The sequence below is a fragment of the Magallana gigas genome, chromosome 4, assembly GCF_963853765.1.
Source record: "Magallana gigas chromosome 4, xbMagGiga1.1, whole genome shotgun sequence".
Taxonomy (NCBI): Eukaryota; Metazoa; Mollusca; class Bivalvia; order Ostreida; family Ostreidae; genus Magallana; species Magallana gigas.
The window spans coordinates 42,793,410-42,810,950 of NC_088856.1; the positions used below are offsets into that span (position 1 = coordinate 42,793,410).

At 32.6% G+C, this 17,541-nt stretch overlaps 2 protein-coding genes across 4 annotated transcripts in view; one reads left to right on the forward strand and one right to left on the reverse strand.

Annotated features, from left to right (window-relative positions):
- Window positions 1-17,541, forward strand: part of LOC105336881 (uncharacterized) — a 133,930-nt gene that overhangs the window by 114,966 nt on the left and 1,423 nt on the right. The window contains exon 6 of the mRNA XM_066082506.1: window positions 17,179-17,305. Within this exon, the coding sequence (XP_065938578.1) occupies window positions 17,179-17,305 (127 nt within the window). The remainder of the gene's footprint in view (window positions 1-17,178; window positions 17,306-17,541) is intronic.
- LOC117680643 (carbohydrate sulfotransferase 1) overlaps window positions 1-17,541 on the reverse strand; it is a 165,338-nt gene that overhangs the window by 25,571 nt on the left and 122,226 nt on the right. The window lies entirely within an intron of this gene.

Here is a 17,541-nt window from a genome sequence, read left to right on the forward strand (position 1 = left end):
GCAAGTGAATGATGACATTAAATCAAAACTATTTTTATGAAAAATCCTTCGATAAGTAATGTATTTTGCAGTTCTTGCTGGGGGCTCATATAAATATTTCGTTTATTTGAAATATTGTCAAAACATTTCGCACCGGCATCGAAAATAGGCACATTTTTACTTTTTAAGCTCGATTTACACAAAATCGGGTCAATCGGTAGGTTTCCCCCAGCAAGATTCACATTGCTACCTATTTTCTCTCCCGATTTCACGTAAAATATACTAAGATTGTTTTTATCTTTCACTTGTGCCAAGCTGTTTTTTATATGCATGTACATATCACCATTCATCAGATTACACGAAGCAGGGGGAGTCTCAAAACCATTAGTTTATGAATAGTTATTTACCTATTACGAGGCTTTAAAACTGTTGATTTTTATATACTCCATATCGGTGATATTGAATTCAGTATCACTAGTATTTACAACATAAAGGAATGAAGCGGTTTTATTATGCACAACGAATATCACTTATTCCGTTACGATAAATTCCCTAAGAACGATCGAAAGGAATGCAGATCATGATGTCAAAGTTTACTATGACGTCATATCTTATGAAGTACAGAAAGTGACTGTCTACACATCGCTGTGAAATTAATCGGGCAGCCTTAACATAGCCGCGTTCACTGTGTAACTACTTATATTGATAAACATATTTTTGTATCTAAAGGTGCCATGCTACTTCGACTGCCATGTGGTGGATCAGAATCGCTTTTATTTTAACAGTCGTGGTATCCCTATAGGTATTTGGTGATGTGAAGGGGGGGGGTTCTGTATGTTGTACTAGGAATGGGTAGGGTGACATTACATTTCAAATTCTTGAAGAGAAGTTTTATAAAAGTCTCATACACGAAAAATTCCATAAACACCAAAAAATTAACGACTATTGAAAACCACACACTAAAATGTAAAACGATAGGCCTGATTAAAGAAAGTTGTTCATGTGCTATTATTGTCCTGATTTTTAAAATGGTTTGTGTAGCCTACATGACTATAACAGAATTTCAATGTAGAGGAGAGTCGGTAACCCTCGGGCCCTTAATCGGTTGGAGAGAGGGGGGTCCCCTCAAGCACCTGTGCACCATTACAAAACTACTATAGCATTGAATGGTTTATTTTTGACGTCGTCGTGTCAATAACTGCCGTCAGGTCAGCAGGCAAATTGAATAACGCGCGCGTCATTTATATTCACATTACCTTATTAATGTAATCAATGATTAAATTAATATAATAAATAAATCGGTAACAATTGCAGGTCACTAAGGGAGAAAACCAGTAACAGTATAAGAACACCCGTTTTCTAAAACCGGCTTAAACTGGTTATCACACATAGACTGTTAAGATGAACCTTGAATATATAATCCATGAAAAATAACTATTGAAATTTTGCTTTTAACATTAGAAACAACCGTGAATTTCAATGATTGTAAAACATGTTCACTTTAAGTTCAAACATAGAAACCACTAAGTAGTTATGATGGTCTAAATAAAGTGTACTGATTTATTAACTTCGTGTACATGTGTCCTTTTTAAATACCATTTTAATGATGGAGAAAAATCAGTTCCCATAGTCCAATCCACACTTTGCAAAAGACCCAAAGGTTAAAAGGGAAAAAACAACTTTTCTCTTCTTTATGTAACCAAATATTTGGGCGTCCTGTGAAGAAATCTCTTGGAATTTAATTCATTCGTTCGATGTGTGGGTAGTCCCAATTTGGGGCAATAAAATTCACAGCGGAAACGGATTTCTAATGTCTATTGACGAAGTTACAGCCCTCTAAACTACAAACGCTACTGTGAGAAATATATGGGTTTTTCTCCAAAGATGGCGGCCAAGGGACATAACTTTTGTAAAGTGTGGATTGGTCTATTATCGTGCAAAACAAGTTTACAAATAAGGTTTAATGTCACTCAAGTGTTAATTCTTCCCACAACAATAAACCCCTCGTGATAACATCCGTGCCAACGAGAGCTATTAATGCAAGTTGTAGAGCTTGTTTATCAATCGTGGTAAAATAGATAAATTTCAGTTTTACTCTTAATTTTCACAAACTACTTTTTAAAAAGCATTTTGTTTTGCATTTGTTATCATCAAAGTAAATACCAATAGATTGAAATTATCAATGTTGAGGTGGCGAAGCGCTTCTAGATTTTTCAAACACAATTGTACGTAAACAAAAACAAAATGGACTTTAAAAATTCTACAAAAGTTATCTCCTTATCTGAGGGTCATCCAAAACCCTCCCCCTCTCTCTCTCTGTGCAATTAAACTACAAAATGCCTGCACCAGAGTAACTGCTTACACCTTTGGTATTCCAACATGTGTAATGTGATGTCTGTAAGCTTTAGTTGAATTTTACCAAATAAGTAATTATTGTCAAAGTAATTAAAAACCTGCTTCCATTTTCGACAAACAAGCCTGAAATAGCAAAACTGAGATTAAGGTGGTGGACAGGCTTTGGCAGATCCAAGTCCTGTGTAGTTTGCATCAAAATATATGCTTACAATGAAATAATATTGAATAATATCGCAAAGAGTGAATACATTTACTCGGAACTTATTTAGAGTATACATATAACTTTAGATTTGAAATATGTTGAATTTTTAAAATAAGCCAATTCGTTTCTTGAATGCACGATTTTTGTTTTTCCTACTTATTCGCTTACGAAGCATGACCTCTGGCGAGAGAATTGGATAGAACTTTCCAGAACAGGGTAACCAAGAATGCTGGTTGACTAATTATCGAAAAGTGTAGGACGAGTTCATCATGCGTGGCAGGCATGCAGGTAGCTTGGATCGAACTTCGAATTCGATAAATACAAAAAACTCAATTAAAAGACTTGAACAATTTGGTGCGATTTTAGTTTTGATGGTAAGAACTTTCCAGAACCACAGGTGCTTGGGGATGGACCCCCCCCCCCCGCAATGTTTATCCCCCACATTCCCGAGTTATTTTAAAATTTTATGTAGATGTATGCTACACTAAAGAAAATCAATATTAACGCGAAATAAGCCATGTATGATAAATATACATACCACTGGTATAAAATGAGTTATACCAGGTTAACCACCGGGTAGATACTTTGAATCTTACAACTGTGGATTAAATGTGTAAATTAATTTACATAGACTAGCGTTTTTTAATTTCATACGATCAGGAACACATTGTGTTTTCTACGTGATAAATAACGTATCCACATAACAGTGAAGATTAACGGGGGTTACGAGGGAAGGGGCGGTCAATTGTTTGTTTATTAAACAGACTTTTATCTCACATTATAGTTATAAACAAGTATAGTACATGTAATACTTATATTAAAATTTGACCTAAACTACCAAATTAAGATTGAGATGCACTAAATACCCACTCACTGATTTGATATGAAATAAAAAAGACTAATTTTGTTAGTCAGCTGCAACAGATAGAATTAAGATCACGTACATGTATCTATAATCCATTTCAGTTTAGATTTCTCTTCCTTGCCCGCTCCTTTAATATCCAGCCATGCAACTTTTTTTTCAGTCAAAATTTTAAGAATAAGTTAAGAAAGTAATTTAAAAGAAGAAAAAATCGGACAATGTATTTATAAAAATGAAAAAAAAATGGTTCAACATTTTAAGCATTGTATTATATTAATGTGTAGAGTGTTAATTCCCGCGCTTGAGCGGGGTTTAATGTAGTAATGCTAATTATTTATTCATTTTTGTCACCCGACTTTAATAACACATTGCGCGTTAGAAAAAAAATGCAGATAGTTAAATCATAGGGGGTGGTGTTTAGAATGTGAATACCTTAGTATGCATACACAGATATTTATTGAAAAATGGAAACCTGTTGAGAAACGAAATTGCGTGAGAAAATAATCGATAATAAACCAAAGAAAACTCAAAATTCCAGAGAAAAACCCATAAAGGCCGCTGAAAACATTTCGAACTATCCTTATATTACTGGAATATTTTCTTGGCCACTTTAATAGCGGACAATTGTGTTTCAATTCAGCCAGCTTGTTAAGCGAATCCATATGGAGGGGCTCTAGGGGTAAGGACCCCCTCCTTCCTCCCCCCAAAAATATCAATTGTATTAAAATCCCATAGCATGATTACCAAAAAAAAGACTCGGAATACACCCTTCCCCAACGGCAAAAAATATCACCCCTCTGACCCCACCCCCTCCACCTCGGGAAAAATTGTAACAATTTTGTTCTTATTATGTGTCATGTAATTAATGATATAATATCCATATCTTTTGAAGGAATAAGGTATTGTTCTTTAAGTATTAAATTAAGAGATGATCAAATACCGTCGGGTTGATCAAAATCCAATAAAGCACGAAGTGATTTATTGGATTAAAGAACGCCCGACCATATTTGATTATGTCATAATATTTAAATAATTATTCCTTATTACTTACATTTACATAATTAACAGCAATTGTACTATTGATCATTTAAATAGTCATTGATGAAATATATTGGACTAATTTTTATGCATAAAAAATCGATTCGTAGTTCAGTTCGAAGGGGCGGGGAGGGGGGTGTCCGTTCCCAATTTTTCTAGAAAGTTTACACTAACTCCTGTTAGTAAAAGTTCAGATATATATATATATATCACGAAGCAGGGTCAAATGAGCGAGACGAAGCAATGTTTTTTTTAAAACTGTACTTTTTTAAATCTGCTGTGGTTGGATTTCGTCTGTCTTCCTTATTTCCCTCTCCCTCTCTCTCTCTCTTTCTCTTGAGAGATGCCACGTGTGTTATGTTTCTGAACATTATCTGTTCAAGATTTCGGAACGCCAAAAAATAAAAAATTAAAATAAAGGAGTAAAAAAGAAAAAAAAACATGGTCTGCTCTGTTGAGTCTATCAGTGTAGCTATATGTCTTTGCCGTAAAGCAAACGTTAAAAATGTATTGGATTGCAATAGAACAACAATTTTAACCTAGTATTGTTTATTTTGAAATAAAATGAGATACTTTACTAAGAGGCTTTTATCTTTCTTATTTTATGTCAACGCAATTTATTTTATCGGGAATCAAACATTAGTTTAAAGATTTTGACATTACATATTTCATGGCACTAATGGAACCCTCACACATTGTTGTATAATTTAAGGTCCACCCCGTAAAATGGTCCGGTCGTATAATTATGATCCTTCTGTTGTTATTCTTTAGATTTTTTAAATCATAAGTCAGTTTAAGTTTTATGATATTTATTAAGCACAGTAATCGTATAGTGGTCTTAAATCAATCTACCAATTATAAATCAAATCGTAAGCATAAAAATCAGTAAAATAGAATAAGTAATTGTTAATTCATCTTTTCGGGTCACAGTTCATAAGTGACTTATAAACAAAGTCCATTTTTAAAGGTTCATTACATTTAAGAGTCTTGTATCCGTTGACCGCTTTCCAAAGTGCAATCATTATCGAGAGTTTTATTCTTTCTGGTTATTCCGCTAACACCACGAATTCTAACTACACAGTTGTCTTTTTCGGTTTATGACCTTTAACATTGTTTACTATACACTTATCCCGTAACGAGTGCACAACAAGCTAATGACTAATTAACGTAAAGCGGAATACAATCATAAAATTATATTTCATATATATACGGCTATCTGGTTACATAATTTAAGGTCCGCCATATAAAATGGCTCGGTGTCGTATAATTTAAGGTCCGCCTCTTAAAATGGTCCGGTGGTGTAAAATCTAAAGTCTGCCCCGTAAAAGGGCCCGGTGTCGTATAAGCTAAGTTCCGTCCCGTAAAATGGTCCGTTGTCGTATAACCTAAGGTCTCCGCCGTTAAATGGTCCGGTGTCGGATAAGCTAAGGTCTGCCACGTAATATGGTCTGGTGTCGTATAATGTAAGGACCGTCCCGCAAAATGGTCCAGTGTCGTATAACCTGAGGTCCGCCCCGTTATATGGCACTGTGTCGTATAATGTAAAGTCCGCCGCGTAATATGGTCCTGTGTCATATAATGTAAGGTCCGCCCCGTAAAACGGTACGGCCGGACCTTTAAAGTTTAATGTTTAAGGGGGATGTGCGGCCATCTTGAACATTTGAGGATAAGAATGTAAACAATTCTTGAACTGTCTTTTTTATACCCCTAACCGGCCAAAATGTTGCCAAAAGTTTTAAAAGCAATAAATGTGAAGTCCTACATGTACATGTCATTTTGTTTGAAAAGTGTGCATGCAAGAACAGTACGATGTCTTTTCAATCACTCAGAACAGCTGTCGAACTGCGCAGATACTGACTTAGTTTGAAGATTTATAAATCTGAAAACAATTTGAAGGGGTTCCATTGTTGTCCACTCTACAACCATTTGTTAAGAAAAAGTTTAAATCTTGCTTATTTAAGTTGTAAGACGGGAATCTAGAAAAAATTACCAGGAAGTTGTTCAGCTTTTGCCTTTTTTCACAAAATATTTAAAAATAATCTTAAATAAATAAAATAATAAAATATAAATTAAATTCCTTGATTATCTACTTCGCACTGATGACTTTATGTGCTTGTCTTTTAAGAGATACGATATTGAAAAAAAAATACCAATATACATACAAATGTTAACCGACCTGTGTCAGATATTGCACGAAATATTGCACGAAACAAAGTTTTTGATTCAAATTTCTCCCCAATTTTGTTAGAGAAGTTACAGATGATTGATATAAAAAAAATAGAGTTCTATTTTACCCAATAGCTAGTATCATGCATAAAATTTGTTCGTCGTAAAAAATAATGCATTCAACAAAATTAAAATGCCGTAGTACTTTTTCGTAACCCCCTCCCGTTTTTTTTTAAATCAGCTACTTATATTATCCATACTGAGATCTGGAGTTTTGCAAATTTAGTACACACATATGTAAGTCGACGAGATGCGAAGGGAAAATGACTCTTTAAGTCTTGTATTGAAGAGCCATAAATGTCAAACTAATTAACGAAAAAGAAGACGAGAGCAGTTAACATCTTCACAGTAATTTTGTGGATAAGAAATTTCCTTAGAGAAGTAAAACAAACACAACTCAATTCACGATTCTTCGTTGTCGCTGATTAATAAGGTTTGTGGCTGATAAAATCATAAAACCAAATTTACTTCTTCCTGTGTCAAGTGTTACCGGGTTCAATGACCATATAGAATTCAATATATAGATATTTAAAAGAGGTTTATATTTTAGTACTCTAATATATATTTATCTCTATATCTCCACTTAATTCGTCTTTTACTCTTTTCTTTCTATATTTCTTACGTTTTCATATTCTCTCTTATAATTCATATCTATCATCTTAAAGTCTGTCTCACCGTCCTTCGCTTTATGGTCTTATCTCTTCTTTCTTGTCTTTCTTTTTATCTCACTCCCTTTCTTTCTCTCTTATATTCTACCCCGTTTCTCTTTATTTACTCTTTCCTTCTCTTGTTCTCTCTCATATACAGTTTGTCCGTCCGTCTGGCTTTCTGTCTGTCTTTGTCTATTTCTCTTTTTCTATGTATATATATGCCGACTTCTGCATGCATTTGTCAATTAAAGTTCTACCAGTGCCTTTTGGTAATTTGTAGACATTTAAAATGTAATCGCTAGAAGATTGTCGATCAGAAAACTTTCGAAAAACTAAAAATATGAAGAACTAAAAATGAAAGTTACTTGGTCTACTTAACTATTCAAGGTTAATTTTCCACGTAGGAAACGCATTAACTTTTAATGTTGCTGTTGAATATCTCTACTCAGTGCGACTATTGAAATTCTTTGCTCTTCAATTGAGCCTCTCAGTTTATTCATATTAGATGGACTGTAATAGAGTGTCTGTTGAAAAAAAAATCGTGATTTATAAAACTGCGAACCTGTGTCAATCAACTAAAATTAGAATCAACCCGTTAAATCATTTTGGTTAAAATATAGGCTACGTTTCCGTAGTCAAAATTTTGAAATTCCTTTCTTTTCAAACATTCTGTTTTCGATGTTTACACAGTGACTGAAACGTGACTGGATTTTTTTTCAATGGTGCTTAAATACAGATATCTTTCTTCTTCCATCTCAATAAATTAGTGTTTACAACGTGTGTTTGCATTTTCAAATTGCGCTGTAAAAAAATCAATGAATTCTCAATTCAATTGACCTTGTGACACCTTTTCTGCCTTTTCAATGAATTACAAACGTTCCATCGAGTATATATTGATATATTTTATAGAATACAATCAATAAGATAAAATAAAAAACCCCAAAACAAAACAGATAACTTTGGTAGCATTGTGTTGAACGAGAAAAAAAATACAGACAACGTTCATGCGTTCCTTTTGACATTTCCATTTCGTATACATGTTACTATGTTTACCAGCTTACATTTTTTCTTCCTTCGACTTTTAATTTGTTTGATATAGGCTATGAAGAGAGAGAGAGAGAGAGAGAGAGAGAGAGAGAGAGAAGCATTTTTTTTTTGCTAAAAATATAAATATTTTTCCGAAACATTTTGAGGAAACCCTAAAATCCATTTTAAAGATTTGTTTATCCCTTTATATCCAATTCGTAATATGGCAAATAGGAGCTGCCTTCCCCCGCCTTTCTAATAAATATCCACAAAATATTTTATTGCAAGTGACATGAAGGTCGATTTGATGGAGAACTGAACCAATGTTTATCCTATGTAATCAACAGTAAACAAGAAAAGTAATTATACTACAGTACTGCAACGCTGAACTGACAAAACACAGTTTTGAATATCCCTAATGAATCGTAGAGAAACGCACTAAAACCAGCATATAAGTTTCTGTCTTATTCCATCCCCAATGAAAGTGACAGCAAGAGATCGATTATTCAGAACGACACCAATCTGAAATAATTACTTATTCAAATCAAATGACAACGCATAGACAGGCTCAATGTTTTGTATGTATTCGCTTCAGTAAGTATAACATCATTGGACAATGCAATGCAAACGATTCTTAAATGTTTGCTACAGTGTTAAGAGGCTGTCCAAGCAAAATTCAGGCAGGGCTTTGCACATGCTATGTCTTGGATTTCAATAAATTTTTGTATATCACTTCTTTTTAACATGCTTGTAATACATGTGAAAGAAAAAGTTCATTGTATGCCTAGCTAGGCAGAAACATGTCTATTTTTGAATTTGGAACATGTTTAGTGCAAAAAGGTCACAGAAGTTGTAAAAATATTGTGAAGTTTGATCAGTTGTAAAACTACTTTATTCTATTAAACCTTTTTAAAAATTATATTATTTAGTTTAAACACACTTAACTCTTTAACTTAGACTGCTTTTAAAGTATAAATATATTTCAAAAAAAAATATATGCCTTATCAAAGTTGATGCATATTTTGTAAACAAAAATTCTGGTATTTTAATGTTAATTTGAAATTTCAATAAAATCCAATACATTTTCATGAAAGGAAAAAATGAGGCATCTTTATAAACCTGAGAAATGAAATTTTGAGAAACAAAAATAAATTCAGTGGGAACAGCATCGGTCTCATAGAAGCAGTTGCACAAAATTACCCATTTTTAACATTGAAAATGAAGTTTTTCCATGCATAACATGTTATTATTATTGTTAAAAGACAGTGAATGACAGAGTTCATGTCACAAATATTGACTATAATTTAATACATGCTTAAATCTTTATAATAGGAAATGCTTTATGATGAAAGAAATAATGGTCACTCATCAAAAACCAACAGTTTTCATAATTTTAAGTGCAAAAAGGTCATTTTGACAAAAATGTTGAAAACTGTGTTTAAGTCTGCTAAACCTATTCACAACTGAAGAAAATTAGCTGAACATTTCACTATTTGGATGGTCTAATATACATTCAAATTATTTTAAGGATTTTCAGTATTTCATGAAATACATAAATTTGAGAATAAGGATTCAAAATGTGTTAATCACTGATTAAGGAATAATAATTAATGCAGTGTAAAACTGAATTTTTTTTTTAAATTCAATGTATTTGTGTGTTTTCAATAAGTATTAACCAACATTTTCTTCTTAAACTGGTAATAAACTTGGTGGGATAATAATATTGAAGGGGTATTAGCTTATTAAATAAAGAAGTTTTTTTTTTATCAAATTGTGCGATAAGGTCAAATCCAATTTATCATTGGTACTACTGAATTTGAGGGGTTTTTGTTGTTGTTTATATAAACAAAACAATTATAACAATTCCATATTGTACAAATACACATAAATATATCAAATCATTTCTTCTTAGTAGTAACATTTGAATTCGTTATTATCTCTATATTAGTGCCATTAGCAACTTGTTCAATCCCAAGTTTCAAAATGAATGCATACAACTGTTTTGGAATGAGAACTAAGAAATGTGACCTCTACTTTCAGTCGGGTAGCTTTTGGAAATTCTAGGCAGGTGTTTAACTTTTGGGTAAAAATTAACATAAACAGACTGGTATACAACAATAATTTAGTCAGACTAAGTCCACAATGAATCTAGCAGAAACATCAGACATCACAACCCCCCCCCCCCCACATTTTGGATCCCCCATACTAATCCATTTTATAATCCATGTATGATGAGCAGCTAAAATATACATGGGACAGTATGCTTTGAAACAACCCCACACTTTAAACCCTATTCCCAAATCAAATCCATGGTCATTTAAGAATCAGTGTGACTCTTTTAAACTGTATTTTCCTCTTTTTAAAAATGTATTTCTAAATTACTCAGCTGACTAACTTTCAAGCATGTGGTACATATTTGAATAAATAAGCAGTGCATAAGAGTGAAAGAATACATTTCATTTACATGTAGCAATGCTATGTTTGGACAATTTACTTGGACAGTGTTATTTTAAAATATTGCTAATGCTAAGTGATGTCAGTACATGTATTTGCATGTTAACTTTGGATACTGTTGTACTAATTAATATATTTAATTTAGTTATTTACTCAAGATATTGAAATCTCTTAACATACAAATTAACTAGGCTAGTATAAGTTACTTTCATAGTATGACAAACAACCATAATATATGAAGATAAGCAAACTAAGTAATAATAACATTAAAATTAAATTAGTTATCTAAGAAAGTGTGCAGTAGCAATTTGGAATAAATAAACAGAGAATAAACTCATGCAAGATAACAATTTAACAATTTATTGAGCATTAAAATGCTAAATGATAACATATACCTACAGTGCATGATGCATGAAGACAAGTTCATTCAACTCTCTCTCTCTCTCTCGTGGTCAATCCGACAAACTAAAAAGCATCTTATTTTAGTCTTGTTTGCATCCTTTATTCATTAAAGAAAAATGTGCAGATGATTAATTGAGAAAAACAAATTCCAAGTGATATCTTTCTTGGAAATTCAACCACTCCTTAGGAAAACATTGGTTAATTCAAATGAATGTGGCCATTTATATAATGACTTGCAAATCTAGTTATGGTAGTTTCTCCGCCATCTAAATATATCCTTTCAAATTACTGCTTCACATAATCCCTGAACCCCCTTCTTGATCTTCTTTCTTATTCGGCACACTTTCACTGTTTCATATGCAGGAAAATCATTTATACCCATGATATCAGATGATATAAAAGTCATCCAGATCCATCATGCCAAGCAACTTGATGGGTTTTTTTCTTTCAGTAATCTTGTAGGGGTTTTTTCCTACATGTTTTATCCAAGTCTAAATATAGAAGGATAGTTTTTTCCAGAAGAATATTTCATTTGCACTTCTCTAAAAAAAAAAATAGAGAAACACTTTATAAAACAAATTCATGTACCTTCAAGTGTTAAGATATCTTAAAAATTGATAATAAATATTGTTGAACACATACAGAGGTTCCATTTCATATTCTGATTATCATTAGCAATACTAATATCATGTGTGTGAAATTATTTATTTACATTTCTTGTCACATGTCAGATATGTACTCTGACCGATTGCCAAGTCAATAGCTGCTGTGTTAAATAATATTGCTGTGCTAACAAAGAAAAACCACCCCATATTTTCTGCTGTGTATGTTATAAAAACTCGTCATTTCATAACATTTTTTTTCTTTAATTTTTAACAAAGCAATATTTTTCAATTACGAAAATTAAAGAGATGAAAATTGAAGACTAAATTGACCTATCAAAGGAAAAACAGAGTACTCCAAATCTCAACATAATCCTATCTAAAAATTTTGTAGGATATTTCCCCAATATTAACCACATGTAACACTCTATGATTATTGTTGTACTTTCTTTTTACAAAGATTTATTCATGGTATGTGAATGCAATTAATACAAATTAAATGTGCAAGTAAACATCTGATATTGAATAATATAAATGTAAGAATGCTCTCTCTCTCTCTCTCTCTCTCTCTCTCTCTCAATGCATATTATTTACCTGACCCCTCTGGAACTACCCATTTGTCAAGAAATAACATTCCTCTGTCGTCATCAGGTGAACACCTCTTGCTTTTTTCTTTGAGGAGTGGATGTGTACATCAATGTACCCATAGCTGCATAATTTGTTGGCTGACCTGTTGAAATTCGTCTGGTACCAGTAATTCATCTCAGTTTCAATAAAAGGTTCGGGATGCTTACTATTATTGGCGACCTGATTTAACTTCCAATGGTATTTGAGATCGAGACAACATCACCAAAACACCGAAAAACAATCAACTCTGGCAGCATGCTGTGCACAGACGTTAGCGGCGGCCATCTTTGTTTACACTGGTTTTGAAAATATACCCGCACTGAATATTTTTTAAAAATATATTTCAGCGTTAAAAAAAAATTATGTCTATCATAAACAATTAAGCTGATTTTATATGAATTATTTATAGTTGAAAATTTATTGCTTTTATTTTTTTCTTAAGTTTTTAAGCCTCTAAATATTCATTTGGCAAGGGAGGTAACTGAAATTATCAAACATTACCAAAATATACTTGTCTACAATTTTTCAACGCAAGCTTTTCCCACTCATTTTATTTTATCAATAAAAAGTCAAAATATTTTTCTCATTTATAAAAAATACAAACCCTCACCAATAACAATGTATTTGGATTTTAAAGCTCACAGTTTGGTACATGGTTTCAATGATTTATATAAGAGAATGAAATATATATCTTCCCGTCCAGATAACCACTTCAATTATTTTTTCAAGCAAATCATCATTATTGTGGGTTAAAAGAGAATACAAAAAAAATATTTCAGAGGGACAACAAAAAATTCGTGAAAATCGATGTGCAACGTTTTCTTATATATTCGCCTGATGTTTGCTTGGACAGCCTCTTAACAACTACAATTAAGTAACTTATGTATGTTTTATGCATATCCATTTTTTTTTTCGCGTGTTACAGAATTTGCGAAAATGTTTTTATCTGCATCAGTTATTTTTTGCAATTAAAAAGTTTCTACAACAGCAAGCAATACAGGGATGCAATTCCTGCTTATTAAATGTTTGCGATGTAAAAGTGTTTGAGAAAAAAGCGAAAATAAGACCATTGCTATCGATAAACGGTGTCAAAGGGTATATTTGATGTATTTTTTAAGGAAAACAAAATGATGTTCAATATGTGAATAATACTTCTTTTATAAGATCAAAACATCTTTATGTAAGGAAAATCAAAGTAAGAAATAATTTCATAAAATTTCAAAACAAAACTGACCAATATTGTATAACAAAAATTTTTTAAGCAACACCTGCATTAAGAACGTTTACTAAAAATAAATATAGTAAACATATTAGCACAGAATAAATCAGCCCCATACATTTCAAAATTAAATTTGAATAAAATGTAAGAGTAAAATTGAAATAAAAACGCACTCATCGTCCTCTTTCACCCTAAAGTCTCTCTCTCCCTCTCTCTCCCTCTCTCTCTCTCTCTCTCTCTCTCTCTCTCTCTCTCTCTCTCTCTCTCTCTCAGCGCTTTGTTTTCTTGACCCCTGTTTAAAGAAATAATCGCACATCTATACATCCATGACTTAATCGTAAAGAGAGATGTAATATGACACCAAGTATTGTATTGTCCGCCAGTGGTTTGCTTTGTAGCGGATCTAAGTGATTGGACGTCTTGGTATTGAAGTAAGAAGCTGCAATTAACACAAGTTAGGGTGTCAGATGTTGTCTTTGTTTACAGGGGTAGGAAGGTCATTATTATATGTAAAGCCCCCATGACCAATTTAAAGCGAAACACAGCTAGTGTTTATTTTGGGTGTTTTGATTCAATAGATGCGTATGACATAAAATAATACTTAAGTATTCTCCGTTTATCAACATTCAGATACACATAGACTACTTAATATATCTAAGTCTCGGCGTGGCGTTAGTTTGATGTCATTCATTCAATAAGAAATTAGAGAAATCTCTGAAAAAACAACCCTCTTTTCTCATCTTACATATTTTCCATGCATAATAAACTAGCATTGTAATTTGGGTACTGGAACAATCTTAATTTGTAGCCACATTGTGTATAGCTGTAAAATCACTCCTACTTTCGCTAACATTTTCAATCCGTTTCGATTTTAAAATATGATGATCGCTTACAACCTACCTAGAATAACACAGTGGCATTCCGAAAACTTCATAAAATATATGAAAAATATATAAAATCCAATGAAGGCCATGATCTACCTGGCCCTGTATGTGCATACATTAACCATACACCTGAGACTTCATCCGAGATACCTGTGTATCACACCTCCCTAGCCCGTGGAGACCATAAGGTTGGTCAGCTTCAGAAGGTCCTAAACTAAAACTACATAAAATATATGCAGCTTAAAAGTAAAAATGGCCGGGCCCATATACTTTTTAAAAAATTAAATATTTTATCAATTCTTACTCCTTTGGGGAAAAAGTTCTTTACTAAAAAGTAATTGAAACATCAGAAACTTTGCTTTGCTTCAAGAAGAGTTGGGGAAAAAAATTCTAAATTCTTATTTAAAAATTCAAGGTGGATTCGATAAGTAATTTAATGTGTAATTCATGAACTATTCAGCATCAATTTAAAACAAAATATACAAAAATATACATATTTTTAGAATAGAATTAATGTTTATCTTTTTCTCACATCAATCCCATAAATACGTTAATTTCTTTGAAATTGAAATATGTTGAATTCTTCAAATGGACAAAATTGTAAATAACGAAAAATTATTATTTCTTGTGTAAACTGCAAGGTTTTAATTCGTTTTAATGCGTTGAGTTTAAAGAAAAAATCATCGACCCCCCCCCCCCCCCTTTTGAGAAGGCAGAATTATTTTAAAAACGTACTTGAAAAGTAATCAACATTCTTGACAAACACACACACACGCACACGCACACGCACACACACACACACACACACACACACACACACACACACACACACACACACACACACACACACACACACACACACACACACACACACACACACACACACACACACACACACACACACACACACACACACACCCACACACACACACACACACACACACACACACACACACACACACAAGAAATTTGTTGATTAACTTATACCGTTTTTTTTCTTAATACTTACCATTTCTAGTAGAAAAAATTATAGCAACGTAAAACAGAAGCAAAGGTCCGAGAAAAACCAACACATATCTCGTTGACAAGATACTTTGAAGTACAAACATTTTGTTTCCGAAAAAACCCCCACACAAAATCTAGGAATAAATAGTTTCACTCTAAAACGTTTTGTTACTTAATGTTATATTGTACACATCACCACTGCTTTTAAAATACAAGTACTGTCGTTCGCGAACTGCTGTGATGAAACTGCTATGCATCTCCACAAAGAAATAAATAGGTTTCCGTTTCAGAAACGCCATTTTCTTGTCGCTAAAACTTTGTTGGGAATTCGATTGGTTTTTGAATTTGTGAAAAGGAGAGTTCATCCTTCGGATGAGCTACGCTACACATTGATTACTTGCTTTGAAGAAAGTATAACTTAATATATAATGAATGCACATAAACATAGTAACATTTTCGCTTGCTTTAGGCTCAACACATTGACTCGCGTGTAATGTATTAAAAATGAATCTGTTTGCGTTAGAGGTCATTTTTAAATGAAAAGGAAGTCTCTGAAAGACATCTTAAAGTTCTTTTTCTCATCATTTTCTTTCATGCATCCAAAACCATTAATTATGAAACCAGCTATACTTTGAAAAGCCCCCCCCCCTCCAAAAAAAAAGAACCATACAAAACTAGAAATGTGATTTATGTACCAGAACAATCTCAATTTGCAGCCACATAGAATAAACACTTGCTGTGTATTATGTTTAATCAGTCATAGGGTTAGAATAACCCCCTTGTACACAATGATAACATCTGACACTCTAACTCATGTTAACGGAATTTTTTTTACTTCAATAACAAGATGCATGGCAACGAAGCCGTTCACATCCCCTACAGAAAAACCCATCGGTGAACAGCACAATGTGTAAATAGTTACTGTTTAGGGGGAGGGGGGGGCAACAGTTTAAATTGACACCCCGATATATATCTTGATTTATATGGCATCGTTTTCAAAATTAGGTTTGGGCTACAATGAAGTGGTGAATTTTTAAAATGGAATAATATAGAGAACAAATTTCAATCTTCTTCAAAAGCAATCAGCCAAAATAGCTTAAACTTGTGTGAAAGCACAAGTGTGAAGATAAAAGTTTAATCAAATCACGGTTCCATGGAGAAAGGTGGGGCTACAAAAGAGGGACATTTAAGTAGGAAAAGCGAAAAATCTTCTCACAACTACTGAAAAAACGAAAGGAGTTTGATTCTTTAAATAAAGATAATGTTGATTTAAGTAGGAAGATTTTAAACTTTTTGTGCACAATCCATTATACCAAATTGTCAAGATATTTTGAATTAGTTACTACATGTATAATGCTGATTTGATCGGAATTATGGTTTTTGTTGGTAAAGTGAGCGATGTGGCCCATGGGCCTCTTGTTTTATTTTAGATGTGAACATTTAGCTATATACTTTTATTAAGTAGAGAATAATTCTAAATATTTAAGCTTTAAAAGTTGAATGTTCTGCTGTTTAGATTTCTTCTTTATATTAGGATCAATATAGTTTTAAAATGGCCACAGCTGCCCAGTTACACTCTGCTGAGCATTGGGAAATCAAACCCACCTTTTGCACAAATAGAAATTTGTATATGTTTGGTTTTTGTAGGGAAAAACAGCGTGCATCGTTGAGCAGTAACGACTTCCCCAATTTACACCGTCCTCTTCCTAGAATAGAGAGCGGTATTTATAACAAAATAGAGGACATGCATGATGCAAGGAACAGGAGAATTAATGTATGTATAATACCTTTTAAATACTTTAATATTATTAGTCGTTATATTTATAAAAATCGAATATTTTTCAACATGATTTTTCATCAGCCTTTAATAGTTACTGTACTGTGTTTACTGACAATTTACTTTTAATACAAGAATTACACTTAATGAATATGAAATATTTTATTCATGTAATGTAACATATTTTTCTTATTATTTAACTTTCTTCTTGTGATAATCTATGGGGCGTATTT